Genomic DNA, 17,009 nt, shown 5'->3' on the forward strand with positions numbered 1-17,009 from the left:
CTCTCCTGCCTAAACGAGACAAGAGACCTGGGAGACCTTGCAGATCAACTGTCAAGCGCAATTGAGGAGTCGACTACTAATAGCTGGACCGGGCTCTAGGTGGCTCTGGGGCAGCCCAAAGGGTCAGTGACTGGAGGCCCTGAACCCCGAAGCAGTCCAATTCACCACTCAAAGCTCTGCATCACAGCTTTGACGGTTCGGTCCGCTGATGGTGAGGGCACCCCTAGCTGCTTTCCAAAGAGCATAGGGGCCACCTAGGGGTGCCGAGATGCCTATTTGGCCCTATTAGGCACGAGAGAATACCTTGGTACTGCCTGTGGGCCTGTCAGGCCTGTGCCCCCTTCATGACGTCGCCTTGTATTGGCAAATATGGCCTGCCAATTCACACCACTGCAGCAATCGGCACCGGATATCTTAACGAGGACCCAAGCCCACCTGCCCTAAGAGGCTATCGATCGAGACACGGCTTCTTCAGTGCCCATGTCCGCTACTGTGAAGAGATCCCTCAGCAGCACCGGCAGGTCCATCAGTCCGCCTGCACGGAGGAGGAAAGTTTCACAGGCAGCTGAGGAAGACACACACGTGGCCAGCACATGGTTTGCTAACCCAGACCATGTTCGAATCTTCAGTTGGAATGTCAATGGCGTCGCTCCACTGCTTCAAAAGCCGCTGTCCTTCAACTCGACATCCCTGTCGCCGCTGCGATCTTTTCTGAAACGCCATCAGTGGCCTCAATTGCTGTGTTTGCAAGAAGTCAAGATCAGCCCCAGAGACGTCGCAACCCAAAGGCAGCTGCATCAAGCCGCCAATCACGGTCACGCCGCAGGAGAACCGACCTATACGGTTCATTATTCTCTCCCCCGAGACAAGTACAATGCGACTGGATTCGGCGGCAAAGTCCACGGGGTTGCTTCCTTTCTGAGAGATGACTTCGCCTCGGGCGTTCGTGTCACCCGGCGGCCAGAATGGGACCTCGAGGGTCGGGTCTTGATACATGAACACGAGGTTGGTCTAGTTCTCATCAACGGCTACTGGGTCAACGGGACTTCTAATCCCTATCGAGATCCTGGAACGGGTCAGATCTCCGGTACCCGACACGACCATAAGCTACGTTTTCATCAACACATGCTGGAAGAAGTTCTCCAACACGAAGCAGAGGGCCGCCATGTCATTTTGATTGGGGACATGAACATCGCTCGAGCCCGAATTGACGGCCACCCAAACCTGCGAACGTCCCCTCTGCAACATGTCAAGAACCGAGCCGATTTCAATGCCAAGTTTTTCGACGAACCCAGTGGCATGCGCGGAACCGACATCTTCAGGCACATCCATGGGAACACCAAGAAGTTCACCTATCACCCTCGTGGCTGTGCCTGGGGTGCGAGCTGTGATCGAGTGGACCTAATCATCGTCAGCCACGCCTTGGTGGACGACCTGGACGTTGTTACCGGCACCGACATTTTGGATTCTGCGTCAGAGCGTGGGCATAGCGATCACGTCCCACTCTGGATCTCTGTTGATTTAGCAAAACTGGCCACGAAGAAACCCACGACGTTGTCTGAGGCTGAATTGTCGGTCGCCTCTGGTTCTACATAGCCGACCCCGCCTCACGGAGAAACGATAATCCGACATCATTCCCCTCCAACCTCAAGTGGTGACCTCAGTCTAGGCGGGCAGGCTGGAGAACTTCAACTCTACTCTATCCACTAGTTTCGATTCATCCATGATTTCCCATTATTTTGACCAAGATCCCTGCTCGGGCTGGATCTGGGTCATCAGGTACTTCATGTGAATCCTCTGACTGGTCGAAACCTGAAGTCTGCAGACCGGAAACATGTTGTCACTCAAATCCATGAGGCTGCCTTACTCTGCCGGCGACTCCTGGCACGCGACAAAGGCAAAAGTGGAACTCCCGTCAGAGGTTCTAGATTTGGTTGCTGAGCTGCTCTATGAGAGTAGTTGTCGGCAACTCAGCTCGCTTTTGCCCTTTTCTCTCGTGGCGCACCACTTCCGGAAATCGGCACTGCCTATACTTTTTGGAACCGTATCCCACGTTGTGCGTGATCGACTGAATCAACGAAAACATGGGCTTCTTGTTTGCCTCCTCGACGACTGCCACCTTCTTGGCTATGTCCACACACTGCATGTTCAGCGCCCGCTCGAGCTACCCGATTTTAAATCTTCGGAAAATGCAGGCTCTACGGACAACCGCGAACACTATTCCGCGGACCTTGGGGCAATCCGCGAGAGTCTCCCGTTCATGCATCGGCTTCGCCGCATCCGGTATGTACTCGTGAGGGGTTTGTGTTTTTGAGACATGAGCGGATGTGACTTTCTGTGCTTTGCTGCATCAGTTCGTGCGTATGTAGCTAATGGTGTCTTAGACTAGACTGTTCCGCAGCTGCAGCATACGAGGTGCTTAGAATGCTGCCGGATGATCAGCAATATGAAGTCATTATCGACCATCTCTACACAGCTTCACCATGGCCAGACCTGATCCAAGCAACCACTGCTATGGCTTCTCTTGGTAAACGCCATCAGCTCGCACTCGGAGCGTTCGGCGCACCTCCCTTCAAATACCCCGAGTCCGATCAAGCCACCTACGATGCGATATCAAGAGCCGTGGCCGTAGATCTACACATGGCCTGGCTGTCTGGTGACTCGAGTATAGATGACTCAAAGACGCCACATTTGGAAAAAAGCCCTGCATGGGTTGAGTTGCGACTGACTATCGCGCGGCGAGCTTTCGATGTCCCACGCCGCTCAATAGACGATTTAATCTCACCAGTGATACCGTGGGCGAATCTTCGGAGACTCTCCATCGAATGGGAATTTGCCGCGCCCATCAACGAATTCATCTATCTGACTGCTCCTCGGCTCGTCCAACTTCAGGCCCTGCGCCTCCATGCAGACCCATGGCACTACCACCCAACATGCAGCTACGCAGAAGCTCCAGGCATGAGAGTTGAAAATGAGACGGATCGCACATTCGCGATCGACTTCAAGGAGATGCCCGAGCTGCGAGAGCTGGAAATTGATGGGATCTGCAACCACATCCCCATTACGGATCTGGTGGGCAAAAACCTCCGCCGCCTCCGGCTACATTGTGAGGATTCCCGATCTTCGGTCCACAGCAAGCAGAGCCAGCGTAGCCACACTGACATCCTGACGGCGGCAAAAGTCGCACCCAAGCTCGAGCGGCTGGAGTTGGACATCGGCTACATCGAGCATCTGTGGCATCCCACAGCGATCCCCGGGGTGGACGTGCACGTGGAACAATACGCCTTTCTGAACGCCCTTACCAAGTTCCGGCACCTGCGATTCCTGCGCCTATTCCCTCCCTTCATCGCCAGCTCCTGCCTGCGCATCGAGTGGCGCGTGCAACATTGCGTACCGGTCTCCGACAATCAGGCGATCCGCATCTTCGATCAACTGCACAGAGAACTGCCCTCGTTACAACTGCTGTCCATCGCCGCCGCCCCATCCTTTGTCGATATCGACACCATGTATTGGCAGGTCACACGCCAAGGGGACCAGACCGTCCTGACGACCGGCCACCGGGCGCGGAACTACAAACACTGCCAAACCTGGATTGGCCATCGGAGAATGCGCAGCGAAATCAAGCGCTTCAACACCCCGCAGATATACCTGCCGGACTCTGACGGGTGGATGCTCACGCGCAATGATCTCCATGATGTCAAACAGGCTTCGTTTGGCGGGCGATGGTGGGATGATCGATAACTGCCATCCCTCCCCCCCCAAAGACGTCTTGATTTCATCTCCCTTTGATTCTCCCAAAAACGACAGATATATCCCGGCCTCTCAAGCCTTGTGATTGGCAGATTTCTTTTTTTGGAAAATCGTCCGGGATATATAATATTACCATCACATTTCCGCCATCACGCTTTCCACCCCTTGGTCGATTTCTGCGATGTAGTAGGTAATCCTCTTTAATGTCATTATATGCCTCCATTCCTGGCACTCCCCTAGCATACCGTGCAGCAGTGGATAATAATTTGCGAGTCGCGACCATGTATGTATGTATGTAGGTCAAAAAGTTTCAATGTTCATGTATGCTCGGAAGGCCCACCAAAAAAAAATAAAAAAAAATATTAACTTTAGATACTAATGAGAAAACACATGTAACAGAAGGGCTCTTTTTCCGTTTGTACACTGCTCTTTCTACAGTTATGTTCACCTTCATTCTTCTTTTGTGCTGTTCACGGCAATATCACGCGGGCACTGGCGGATGAGGAGCGATACGGGCCATTGGCTGCAGTCTGAAAACTAGATTCATGCGGTTGTCGGCCTCGCCGTATCTTCGGAATCAGAACAGGCGTCTGGATGAAATATTCCTTGCACAGCGTTGTCTCTTCGCTGATGCTCTGCTCGAGCGCTTTCCTACGGCCAAGAGACCTTCGTTCTTTGAGCAGCAAGCAACAACGGTGTCCATCAGTCCCATGCTCCAGGCATTGCCCTGGCCACCGTGCCAGCGGCCTTGCAACTCTCGCAGATCCGATCCACAGGACGGCCTCGATCACCCTCGCTATCACGACTCTGCGCACCCGACTGGCGCCGTACCCACCAGTCAGACATGTCCACACCGCACCTCTGACATGCCCGATCCAGGCTGCTTCCGCTCTCGTTGGCTCTCGTGCTTACAGGGCTGAAGCGGCGTGGGGGACTGGGTTTTCCAGCCTTGGAACGCAAGTTGAAGAAAGCTGAAAGATCTTTAAAGAAGGGGGCTCTGCCGGGGACATTGTCCTGGGAAGATTGTGGAGTATGCATCTTTGCTGGACCGCATGATTCGGCAGGTGCGAGACTTGACTTGGCCGTGGAAGATCTTCGGAAAGGATTTATCGCTTTGGTGGTTGAGATGCTGCGTCGTATACGACTCCTCGCGTCGGATTGCGACCTATCGGCGTAATCGGATGCTGGCGTGCGTAAACACTGAGAAGGCGAGGCGCTTGATTGTGTCGGAGGTGAAGCTTCGAATTCTTGATGGTTCGAGGATCCTGCAGGAATCTGCTCGACCAAATGAGTGTGCGACGCGGCCACTGACTCTGGCGATAGTATGGGCAGGCGTTTCGACAAGCCTGGCCGAGGCAGACGTGAAAATTCTGGACGAGATACCCCATGGATGACTCCGGGGGACTGAGGCGCTGTGGTGAACGACGTGGAATATGCTCTGCCTTGCTTCTGCAGAGGAGTTCCAAAGGGCTCTCCACGCCGGTCTGAAGACAGAAGAGTCATCCATGGTGTAGGCATTTGATGTCTTTGACTTACATTCCCGAGCCTGTTGGCCTCCGGATCCAGTGGGTTTGTCAATGACAGTCTCGAAGACGCTCCATCCAACAATCCCTTGGGTGGCAAGACGCTGTCGGAGCCTTTCCTCGGGACTCTCACATGTTGCTCAAGCTTTGCGAGGGACTCTGGCTGATCGGCACAACGGGAGCAGACGGGCGGGTCCTTGACAATCATTCCATGCTTGTGCGGCTCACAATTACAATCAAGATAGGGAGGAGGAGACAGGGGAGACTGTGTAACCGTCAGCGAGTGCTGTTCACGGTGAGCTTGCTCCTCTTCGGCCCTACTGCGCAAATGAGGCAAGAGAAGCAACCCCAATGCCACTAGCACCATCCGAAATTGACTGCATCAGTCTTTCGAAAAACGACCTCTCCACATCGCCAGCAGATGCTCATGTTGTGGATCCATCTCCAGCAGTCAGCACACACAATGCGGCCCTCCAGACCGAAAGTATGTGGTAACGATTTCTGCTCGGTCCAGCAGACGGTACAGAGGAATGCACAGGATGGCTCCGACACTGCAGACTCAGGCTCGGGCTTTTGCCGTGGCTTGGGCGGCGGCGGGAGCGGGAGCGGTGGAGGTGAAGACAAGGCGCTGGAGATGGATCGAAAGGATGATAGCGATATGTCGGGATTCGATAGGGATCTCGAAGGAGCGAATGTGTTCTGCGGGTAGGCCATGAAGGGAAAGACATGCGGCTTCGGAGGAGAGTTTGAGTGGTTTGGACTGCAAGGGAAAGAAGACGAGCTGAGGAGAACATGTCAAGATTCAGGAGGCAAGAGAAGTTGCTCCTTCCACCTTCCCATTTTCTCGATGATATGCACGAGATCTGAGAGACAAAAACTCAAGGCAGCACACGATCTCGTCACTTCATCCTCTCCAGTGACCCCTCACCAACCAAGCCGCATAAGAACTCATACCGACCACGAAACCCAACGTGCCAAAGTATCCAACCGGCCTTCCCCAGCCCATCGAGTCCTTGGCCTTCAACCCGAACTCGACATGCGCGACCCTGAAGAACAGCAGCGCGGCCAACGAGGCCGTCAAGAACCGGGTGTTTCCGCCGTTCAATTCGACAAAGGACGCAACGAGGAGCGCATACGGCACGTTCTCGACGAAGTTGGCGTGGCAGCGGGCGCTGACGAGCAGATCGTTGGAGTAGTCGGGTTTTAAGGCCGAGGATGATTGACTACTCTTGCTGCTCTTGTTCGCGGCATCGGTGCCCATCATGGTGTTGCACGACACACGCACCATGCTCACACGGAGGTTGAGGAGGGCGTAGTAGACAGCGAAGGCTAAAATGTCTTCGTCAGCCTGAGCCCATGGGGGGCCATGGGTGAATAGCAGAGATGTACCTGGAGCAAACGTGGCTGTTACGGGAAGCATTTGAGGGACAAGGGATCCTGCTATTGTCCGCACGTTAGAGGAGAGACAATTGAAGAAGAGACTCATAAACTCACTAGACACCGACATGTCGACTGTGACTGTTTTTTATCCTGCGGAAATCAAGACTGGGATATAGGAGGGAACAACTCTGATGCAAAGCTTCAAGACGCTCGTCGAACAGCTCAGGTCTCCCAGTGCGATAGCACACACATATATATGTGTACACGCGAGAGACACAACATCATGAGGGACATCTTGCCCACTGCCATTTATGTCGACATTCAGCGAGCTAGATACCTACCTTAGGTAGGTAGGTACGTCTCTCCCACGACCCCGAAACACCACGTTCAAATTCGTGTAATCAGCTAGTTAGCGGTGATGATACTCTCTTACCCAGTTGAGTTCACCCGCACTTTCCTGATTCAGCGTACTGTATGTAGGTAATTACAAGTCGTCGGAGACTCGGGTGGGTGGGTGAGTGGCCAGCGCCACAACCGTACAAGCCCGCCGCCGCAAGATGATTTGGGGAAAAGACCCATCGGAATGAGAAAGGTGGTTTTCCAAACTTTTCCGGCCGGGGGCGGATCGACGCATTTCAACACCGGCCTGATGCCGACTATATGCAACTTCTGATTCTGTCCGTAAATTCCCCATCTGACCCTTGGCGCAGGCACTAAAGGATACAACTTCTCCGGCACTGTGTTACGAGCACATGCGAGATCCTCGGCCTTTCCGCTAGGATTGCCTTCTTATCCAGGCAGTTTGATCCAAAAGAGAGAGAAAAGGAAGCGAGCAAGGTTTCTGGATGATAAAACCCGATTTCAAATATAAATGCTATCTAATGCTCGTATGTAGATAAGCTACTTTGTCGTCAATGAGTCAAAAACAAACGCCAGTCGCTATGCCCGATAAAAAATGATTGACAACCCAAGGTTCCCATTCGGGACCCGTTTTTATTCCTCTTCCATCATCCCATCACCCAGATTCTTAGTTGCTCCTTTTTGTTGCGTGCCATGCTTCCCGCTTGCGAAGGGACTGGATCAGGAAGCTTGAAGAAACCACTGGTGGATTGTTTAGTAGCTGATGTGGCAGCGGATCAAGCACTCCTCGACACCAAGAGCCAACGGAGGGGGGATGTTGGCCTTGAACTGGGCAAAGTTGTTGGCGTCGATCTGCTTGGGGAAACCCAGGGTGGCATCAACAACGGCCGAGTCGGTGTTGATGAGGAAGTTCTGGGCGATGGAGCTGGCACCGGGGTCCTCAGAGTTGAGACCGGCGATGGCGACGGCCGGGTAGCAGTCGTTGTTCTGTTGGAAGTGGATGGAGCCCATGGGGAAGACGGTGCCCTGGAACTGGGTCAGCTCGGTGGTGAACTCGGTTGTCAGGCCGTTCTCGAGCACGAAGCCCGTGGTGATGTTGCTGTCCGTGGCCACCGTGAAGAACTCAGTCGCGTCAGGGTGGATGTGCGGGGTGTTCAGGCCGCAAGGGTTGAAGAAGATGCCAGCGGCGGAGATGCCCAGGTCCGTCAGGATGGGGAAGTTGGCACGGTTGGCGAGATCGACTTGGCCGCCCTTGCCTGGTGTAACACCGGGGTTGGCAGCAGGGTTGAAGTCGAACTTGAGCGCGAGGTTGCCCGATGCGACCTCGGACTGGATCTCCTTGAATCGCGCAACACGGCTGTCCTCGGTCAGGAGCTTGGCGATGGTGCCCTCGGTTGGGACTGGGTTGGCGGCGACCGAGGTGGAGGAGGAGTACGAGGATCCCCAGCCGGCGCTGCTGTAGCTGCTAGTGGAGGTCGAGTAGCTGGTTGGCGCGCTGTAGTAGCTGGTGGTCATCGAATAGTCTCCAGTGCTGGTGGGATAAGGGGCATAGCTGCTGGACGAGCTTGATTGCCAGCCTGAGCCAGTTCCAAGAGGAGTGGCGGCGGCGGCGCCAGCGAAAGCAGCAACGAGAAGCGACTTAGAATGCATTTTTTTGGTCGGATAGTTGATTTGATCGGGGGTTTTGTTTAGTAAGTGATTGGATTAGAAGGTAGAATGTAGTTGGTATAGCTTGTATGCTAAAGAATGTGTGATAACAGTAAGGAAAGAAAAAATAGGAAATAAAAAAAAAAGGAAAGAATTGATTGGTTTGTTGTGTTGTTTAATGTGTGAATGAAAGAATGAAGAGCTGTTGGAAGGAGCGTGTGAGGTCTTTTATGTATGTCTTCTTTCGCGCATCTTGCGGCGTGATTGCGATGTCCGCGGATTGTGGCAGCAACCACCAAATCTGTAACGTACCTGATTAGAAGCCCTAGCGTGGCATGTATGGCCAGGTCGCTGCATGCGCCAGCGGGAGCTCTGCTTACTGTGGATATCGGGGATTGGTCGAGACCCATGGCACGTAGAGATTCGGGAAGCAAAAAGACCAACAACAATCCAAATGAAGCATGATGCCTATACAAGGATTACGGGGTCATGATGGTCATGAAAAGACAGGGTGTCAGGGACATGGGAAAGGAAACAGCCACTCACGAGTGCTGCGCATCATTCTTGGCTAGAGAGCTTCACCCATGACCCCTCCTCGCCGTGCGCGCGCAACACAACGCTGCGCTGGACCCTATCTAGGGAAGGGTTAGTGCTCACGCGTTGCTGTGCGGTCACCCATGGCCAGAGGGATTCACCGCAGCTTCTTACCAGGCACGGAAGGACCAAAACCTCGGCCTCGGAACATGTGTATAGGCAGGGATCAGAGCAAATAGTGATCCAGAAGAACGGTGACTAAGTCAAGGGAGGAGGCTGGAAAGTACCTACTCGGTACGGAGAGCGGCAAAAGACGGCGAGCCGGCAAAGCGGAGGCGAAGGGGACGAACGACAAGGAGGAAGGCGCAGAAGGCGTAGAAGGCGCAGAAGGCATTGGCTCGGATATGCTATTTTCGTGAGGCCCGCGAGTTTGATAAGCATAAGCACCGCCGTCCTCCCAGGAAAAGGCAGGGGACTAACTGTCCATGGAAAGCGCCAGCGACCGCCAATAGGTACTCGGTACCTAAGTGCCAAGGTAGGTACTTATCGTAGGGATGTATAGTCATTGGCCAGGTGGCACTGATGTTCAGAACGGAACATCATCGAGCCGACATTGGACAGGCCGCAGGGTCTAGGGCGCTTGGGCGGGGCTATGCTGACCGCAGATACATACCTAGGTAGCAACCTTGGAAACTTAGGCTGCGCGGCTGCACGGCTGCACCAGTATCTCGACTTGGCATCACTCTGCGCATTTCCCGATATGATCAATATCCCTCTCGCTGAGCAGCTCGACGACATGTACCATGATGCCTCTGCAATGACCGCACTGACCGGATGCCCACCACCGGGCCCTGACCGACACCTCCAGAAGCCTACAGCCCTATCGTTCAATCCGGACCCGTTCCTGGCCACAAACTGTAAAGGGTCCTTTCCCCCATCGTATACCGCATCTTCAGCCGAGCGCGCAGCCCAGTCAGTCGGTCAGAAGGTCCGTTCCGCCTCATCACAGCATCCCTCCTCGCCGCCTGATCGGTGCACACCCTCCGATCAGGTACCGTATGAGATCTTCCGAATAATGATTGGTGCTATCCCCGATTTCTCACTGGCCTATTCTCGTATTGGCATTCGAAGCTGCCAAGATCTTACTTCTTCGCAACGGCGAGTCCGTTTATCCAACGCCCGTGATCCAGTCAGGCCCCCGAATATCACGAGGCTGCGAAGCTCACGTGTTCGTATATGGGCCGGAGTAGCTAAGGCTGACGCCTGTGGTAGAGGATTTGCATTTCCTATATCGAGCATGGACCAAGGCCTTCCCTATCGGAAGCCAACCGAGCACATGCACCATTCCAAAGACGTGAGCCAGGTCATCGTAAAAGTCTTGGTCATACTATCCCTTGTTATTCAGCCACGAGACTGGAAATCCTGATCTGCACATTGCCTGCCTGGTGCGGTGTAAGACGCTGCCAGCTCCAAATTGGGCTGTGTCGTGACGGTTGATGGTCGTCCCGGATCCACTCCGGCCAAAACCACTTTTGAGCGCTGGGTAACCCTGTAAAATAATGGTACAGCTCCAAAATCGGCATCCTGCCATATCATGCCCGACTAGATCTATTTTTGCAAGTTCTGCACAAACGAGTCGAGGTTGAATTCCTCTTCGTACTGCCTCTCGTCCCAGAGTTCACCCACGTCGTCGAGCCAGCCTTTCTCTCCTTTCTTCCTGACCTCACCGGTCTCGAGATCGACCATGTCCTCGTCTTTCGTCCCACCTGCCTCACCACCACTTTCTGCTGTTTCCCCGAGATTGAAGAGGTCCAGGATTTGATCCGTTTCCATGCTCCCTAAGCCTGCATTCTGTTGGTTGACGACCGTCGACGCGACGTCGATCTTGAATCGTTGAAGGCTCAGGATCTTTTCCTCCAAGGTGCCGCGCGTAATCAACCGATAGACATTGACCACCTTCTTCTGGCCGATTCGGTGGGCTCGGTCCATAGCCTGAATGTCCTTTTGAGGATTCCAGTCGTGTTCGACAAAGATGACGGTGTCGGCCCCGGTGAGGTTCAACCCGAGACCACCCACGCTGGTCGTCAGCAAGAGGCAGTCATAACTGGGGTCGTTGTTGAACTGGTTGACAATATTTTGACGCTTGGTGGCTTCCACGCTTCCGTCGAGTCGCAAGAATTGTACACTAGGAAGAAGCTTGCCCAAAACCTCAGTTTGTACCATGTCGAGCATTTCCTTCATCTGGCAGAAAATCAATGCCCGATGCGGCGACACATAATTCGAAGCCGACATGTCATTTGAGTCATTGGTCACGCCGATGCCGCAATCAATCAGCAAGTCGCGCAGAGCGCTCAATTTGGGTGCATGAGCAATATCCCGCAGACTGGATTTGGACGCGGCAAGCTGTTTTTGGATCGCCTCGTATTGCTTGTTTCCTTCCTTGACGACAAGCGCAGGCGAGTTGCAGAGTTTCCGCATGTACTGCAAAGCTTGGAAGATGTGTTGCTTGGCCTCTTTATCCGACGAGCCGACACTGTTCTCCACCGTCTTGCGCTCCTTCTTGAAGAAGTCCTCGAACAGACGCTTCTGCAAATCACTAAGATCACAGTAGTAGTTCTGCAGAATCTTGGGTGGTAGATCGTTGAGGACTTCTTCTTTCAAGCGGCGCAGCAAAAATGGCAGGACCTGCTTGTGAAGAGCTTCAATTGCCAAAGCGCCCACTTCCTGTTCCTTAGATGAGGACTTTGCGTTGCGGCTGGCTGCAATCGGTTTTGCAAATCGATCCTGGAAGACTTTCTCCGTACCCAGGAAGCCAGGCATGAGAAAGTCGAAGAGAGACCAAAGCTCCAGGACATTGTTCTGAATTGGGGTCCCGGAAAGAATGAGTCTGTGATTGCTGATTAACTTCTTCACCGCCTGGGTGATCTTCGCCTTTGGATTTTTAATTAGGTGGCCTTCGTCCAACACACAGTAATTCCAGGTGATGGGCGTTAGAATATCATTATCGTTCCTGCACACATCGTAGGAAGTTATGACAACATCTGCCTTTTCGAGTAAAGGACGCCGGCTGATTCTGTCCGCCGGCGGTCCAACGTACGCCACACAGCTCAAAAACGGTGCGTATTGCTTGATCTCCTGTTGCCAATGGCCCGAGAGCGTCGGCGGACAGACAATAAGAGATGGCAAACGCCTCATATCAGGAGCTTGGGTCTTGGCATACTCCTCGGCCCGCATGTGATGGTCGCTTGCTACAATGCAGAGAGTCTGGAGAGTCTTCCCAAGACCCATATCGTCGCACAGAACACCGTGAAGGTTATACCTGTTGAGGAATGCTAACCAGTTCACCCCGTCTTGCTGATACGGTCGCAGTTCGGCTTTGATCTCCACAGGAATCGGGAAGGGCTCGACCTTTTTCGGATCAAGCATTTGCGCCATGAATTTGCGCTCTCGTTCACGTCCTTGGAGCAGTGACTCCGGCATTCCTGGCGGATCAGGGATACCTGCTTCCAGAGGTACCAGCTTCACCAATGTGGCGAAGGCGGTCGTCGCGAGGAGACGGATATCATTGTTGGCATCGCTCATCCGGCCCAGAACAGGTACAATCAAGAAGATCACATAGGGCAGGATCCTGTCGCCCATGGCCTGGATAAGGTGATAGACGCATTCGGTAATCCCTTGTCTGTCCCTCAGGTCCAGAGGGTTGTTGATATTAGGCAAAACATCCTGCACGAGCCTTGTCATCCCCTCGACGGGTATGACACTGCATATGGTGGCGAAACATTTAGCGGCACTGTATCTTATGACAGAGAGCCTGCTCCTCATCGCTTTTCCAATAAGCGGGCTCAACGACAACACCCAAGTGTGCAGACCAGAGTCCAGAGTGGGTGACAGCGTCCGCAGAGCTGACATCGCGTCGACCAGTGATTGACCTTGTTCTTCGTCGACCTGGAGAGTAGCTGGGTCAGTTGACTCGATCAGATCATGGATCGGATTCTCGATGAGGGATCTCAGCACGGGTAATTTCTCAAGGAGCTGAGCACGGTATGCTTCTGCCAACTCATCGAGAGCACGTTTGGCTCCTCGCCGCATGATTCGGGCCTCCTTGGCCTCTTGTTCAAAGCGCGCAGCATCTGGGTGGTCCTTCCTGTCTTCTTCCTTTCGCAATGACAAAACAATGTCTTCAAAAGCGGCATTGGGACCGAATTCTGGGGTCTCCGAAGTATCCACGCAGGTAAATTTGACCAGATTGGAGACCAGCTTGTCCACAGGGCCACGTTTCGGACTCTTAGTGTAATAATCAATGAGCCCTGCGACGGCTGATGCAGATCGATCTTGTAGGTCCTCATAAGCTTCTGATTTGATACTGTCCATGATGCATTTTATCAATTGTCCAGGTTTCTTTGGGATCTCCTCCATTCGAACCAGGACCGACGCAATCGTGGCCTTGATGGCAATGTCTCGACTTTCTTTGACCTTTCTAGCTTCATCAACAGCCGTCTTAGCATTCGTACGGGCATCATTCAGATACTGCGTTCCTGAAACACGCTGTGCCGGTGTAAGGCCTTTGAGAAGACGATCAAAGTCCGTTGTCACGATCCTCTCCGCATCTGCGAGTGAGAAGGCTTTGGGACCAGCTCCGCTGTCGCCTTGGCAAACAACTGCTATTGCCGGTAGCTTGTCTCGAGAGACGTGCGCCTGGTTCTGGAAGGCGCTAATCAAAGATTGGCATTGGCCTCGAGCAGCATGCAGCGACGACACTATGTCTGCGTACCAGTTGTTACCGTCATCGTCAAGGACCTGTTGCAACTGTGAAACAATTCCTGGCGTATTCGCTGGTTTCTGGTGTTGGTTCTTTGCGAGCTCTTCCAGAATCATCGCTGCAAATAGCCTCGAGCTTGAATTAGGAGAACTGACGAACGGCATGAGACGAATCCAGTATGAATCAACAGAAGACACATCTTGTTTGCCGAGTAGAAGGCCCAGTGCCAGAGAGCAGACGATTCTGGTCCGAAGCATGACGTCCAATCCGACGAGATCTACTTCCCCGTGCAACATGTGTCCATCGGTATTGTGGGAAAGGCGCTGATTTGTGTCGGGCTTCTCAACCTTTCGTCTTTTCTTGAGTTGCTGATCAGATTCAGGAGTATACCCATGCTTTGTCGAAATGGGTACCATTGCCGCCCCCGATGGTTTGATGAGAAGGAGCGTGTCCATGGGGATGGGGCTCCTTGCTTGACCGATAGGCTGAAGGGTGGCCGCTATCATTGGTGAGATATGCGGCTCCAAGTCTGCACCGAAGGTGGAAAACCCTCGGTGTTCCATGAAGGAGATGAGAGCTTTCCAGACCTCAAAGGACATCCACAGGACATTTTCATTCCGTTCAAGCAACATGTTCTGGAATATCAAGCGGACCACGCGGCCATCCACCCACTCCATGTTGCTCGCGTTTGAGAGATTCAGGAATGTGGCCAACGCCTTCAACACCGATAGTCGGACGCTGGTAATCGTGTGCCGCAGGAAAGGGTACAGGCGGGGAACGAGCTCCTCGAATGACTGCCATTGGTCTTCTTCGGCATTGATGCGCATTGCCTCCAAGATCTCATGGTGCGAGCAGAGGGTTGCAAGAAGATCCATGACGGCACCAGTACTGGCACTGAGATCGTCTTGCATTTCCAGAAGACACTCCCACACAACGCTAATGAGTTGACCAAGGGCATCGGGGCGCATAGTTGTCAATTCTTCGGCGATAGGTATCAAGGTTGCTGCGCTAACCGACTTGACGTCGTCATCAGCATGAGAAAGACCGTGCATGACGGCTGAGACAACCCCATCGAGGAGGTTGCTGTGACGAAACAGGAGATCTTTGCGAACAGCAACAAAATAGCGCAGACCGATCATGCCTCCGTGGCATACTTCCCAAATCGGAAGCTTCAGACCGGTCTTCCGTTGAAAAACCATTTCCTGTAAGCAGTTATAGACAGAAATAGCCAGGTCGTCAGGTAATTGAGTTATTAAAGCACCAAGAGTCTGACCAATCGATTCACGAATCGGGGCGACCACTGTATCCGACACATAGTCCCCGAAGCGGTCCAGCATTAGAACACACAGCAAGCGGCACGCCAGGTCATCGAGCCAGCGGCGATTGGCAAGGTCATTCTCAGCTCTGGACTTGCCATATCGACGACCAGCACCGCGTCCATGTACACGGAGAACTTCCCGCAAGCCCATGGCTGCTCCGTGTCGGACCTCCCAATTGGGATCGAAAAGGTCTACCGACAGGAAATCGCACATTACATCAAAAGGCCAGTCTTGGGCATGCTCTTCGTCGGGTTGGATGAGCGGCTTTTCCGGGACATCTTCGCCCTTGAATTCGGAGACGAGTGCGGAGTTGTCATCGGGGCCTTCTCGCTTGATCGAGAAGTAATCTGGTTGAGCATCTCCATTGGAGTCTTCGTGGCCGTTGAGCTTTACCGGATGTGGGGTCGCTGAAACCGGTGTCTGGCCAGGCTCGGGCTGACGACGCCCTGAAAGATCTACCACACGCATCTTGCTAGCGCCAGCTTTGGCGGCCGACTTGTTTTTCCTTTTTAGCTGATTCAATTGTCGTTTACTTAGGCTGGACTCATCGGGCAGGGGCTGGCCATTATTGTCTGAAGGAGACACGGCACTGTGGGGAGCAGCGGGGCTGAAGCTGTCGAGTCGTTGGGCTCCTGATTTGGTATCTACTCGAGTCAGACCGGGGGTTGTTGCAGTTTTGTGCTGCGAGCTGGCTGCAAAGTCGTACTCGTTGACCAAGTCGTCCTCCATATATTCGCCGCCAAGACCGAGTCGAGCGGTAAGACTCTGCTTCTGATGTGCCAGGCGTTGAGCAGGCGTCATGCCAGCCATTGAGTATTCATACTCTCTGCCGGCACTGCCCAACAGCTTCTTCCCATGGTTGAGGATCAATTTGATGTCAAGAGCGCTGAGCTGAAGAAGGTCGTCCGCTTCCGGAGTCTTCTCTGCAATCTTGTTGCTCCCCTCCTCAACCCTGAGGGGCTCGAACTTGGTGTCCGCATCGTCAGCGTTGGGATCAAACTTTTCGGCGTTTGAAATGATACCGCCTATGGCTTTCGCGGCGGCAGTGCGAGTGTCCCATGACTGGGACTGCAAGTAGGGAAGAACCCTGCCAAGCAGTGCAAAAAGATTGTCTGGATTCTGTTTCTGGACATCGGCAAGTTGTTGTGCAGCAGTGTTTCGAATGAGCTGGGTGCTACCCTTGTCCAGCAAGCTGCGATTCTGAATTAGCCTCAAACATGATACCAATGGCCAGGGCTCGCTTTGGGACGGAGTTGAGCCTAGAGACACTCACGTGACAAGACGATCTAGTCTGTACCAAAGAAGTTAGTCGACGCTTGGCAGATCCTGGGTACTAGTAGTAGTAAGAGGGATCCAACCTTGATGTACCAGTAGTGGCCATGATTATTATTCGCAAGTGTCGTTTGGCAGGATCGTCTTTTTAACCACACGCCAGCCAGGTCGCGACCCGGGAGCCATCAAATGAACGACCTAAGCGACGGAAAATGGGGTCAAGTGACTGGATAAAGCCAACCAGGTCGGCCAACAGTAAATTAAATCTCAAGAAGAAGAAGGGCGTAAACAACGCGTAGATGGGTGAATTATGTGTGATGGACTGGTCACGGTGTCATGAGTGCCGGCGTGGAAAAATGATGATGCTGATGGTGATGCAGTAAGGCACGGCTCTTTCTCTGGTGCCGGGGAGGGCACTGGCAGATCAGAGAGTTGGAATCGGGGGCGCAGCGTGGGCTTAAGAGG

At 53.4% G+C, this 17,009-nt stretch overlaps 5 protein-coding genes across 5 annotated transcripts; 2 read left to right on the plus strand and 3 right to left on the minus strand.

The window, feature by feature from the left end:
- Positions 1-480: 480 nt before the first annotated feature.
- Z520_04672 (uncharacterized protein) lies at positions 481-1,596 on the plus strand (the record flags this gene model as incomplete). The annotated part of the gene is made up of 1 exon (XM_016775176.1): positions 481-1,596. The coding sequence occupies one exon, from the start codon at positions 481-483 to the stop codon at positions 1,594-1,596; it is 1,116 nt and encodes a 371-aa protein (XP_016634156.1).
- Positions 1,597-2,084: 488 nt separating this feature from the next.
- Positions 2,085-3,741, plus strand: Z520_04673 (uncharacterized protein; the record flags this gene model as incomplete). Its single annotated transcript, XM_016775177.1, has 2 exons — positions 2,085-2,283; positions 2,390-3,741. 2 exons carry the CDS (start codon positions 2,085-2,087, stop codon positions 3,739-3,741), a joined length of 1,551 nt encoding a protein of 516 aa, XP_016634157.1.
- A 711-nt stretch (positions 3,742-4,452) lies between these two features.
- Positions 4,453-6,693, minus strand: Z520_04674 (uncharacterized protein; the record flags this gene model as incomplete). The annotated part of the gene is made up of 3 exons (XM_016775178.1): positions 4,453-5,538; positions 6,202-6,602; positions 6,663-6,693. 3 exons carry the CDS (start codon positions 6,691-6,693, stop codon positions 4,453-4,455), a joined length of 1,518 nt encoding a protein of 505 aa, XP_016634158.1.
- Positions 6,694-7,766: 1,073 nt separating this feature from the next.
- Positions 7,767-8,663, minus strand: Z520_04675 (uncharacterized protein; the record flags this gene model as incomplete). The annotated part of the gene is made up of 1 exon (XM_016775179.1): positions 7,767-8,663. One exon carries the CDS (start codon positions 8,661-8,663, stop codon positions 7,767-7,769), a length of 897 nt encoding a protein of 298 aa, XP_016634159.1.
- A 2,139-nt stretch (positions 8,664-10,802) lies between these two features.
- Z520_04676 (uncharacterized protein) lies at positions 10,803-16,653 on the minus strand (the record flags this gene model as incomplete). The annotated part of the gene is made up of 3 exons (XM_016775180.1): positions 10,803-16,464; positions 16,546-16,563; positions 16,631-16,653. 3 exons carry the CDS (start codon positions 16,651-16,653, stop codon positions 10,803-10,805), a joined length of 5,703 nt encoding a protein of 1,900 aa, XP_016634160.1.
- Between the last annotated feature and the right edge of the window lie 356 nt (positions 16,654-17,009).

This window comes from Fonsecaea multimorphosa, assembly GCF_000836435.1.
Source record: "Fonsecaea multimorphosa CBS 102226 unplaced genomic scaffold supercont1.7, whole genome shotgun sequence".
Lineage (NCBI taxonomy): Eukaryota > Fungi > Ascomycota > Eurotiomycetes > Chaetothyriales > Herpotrichiellaceae > Fonsecaea > Fonsecaea multimorphosa.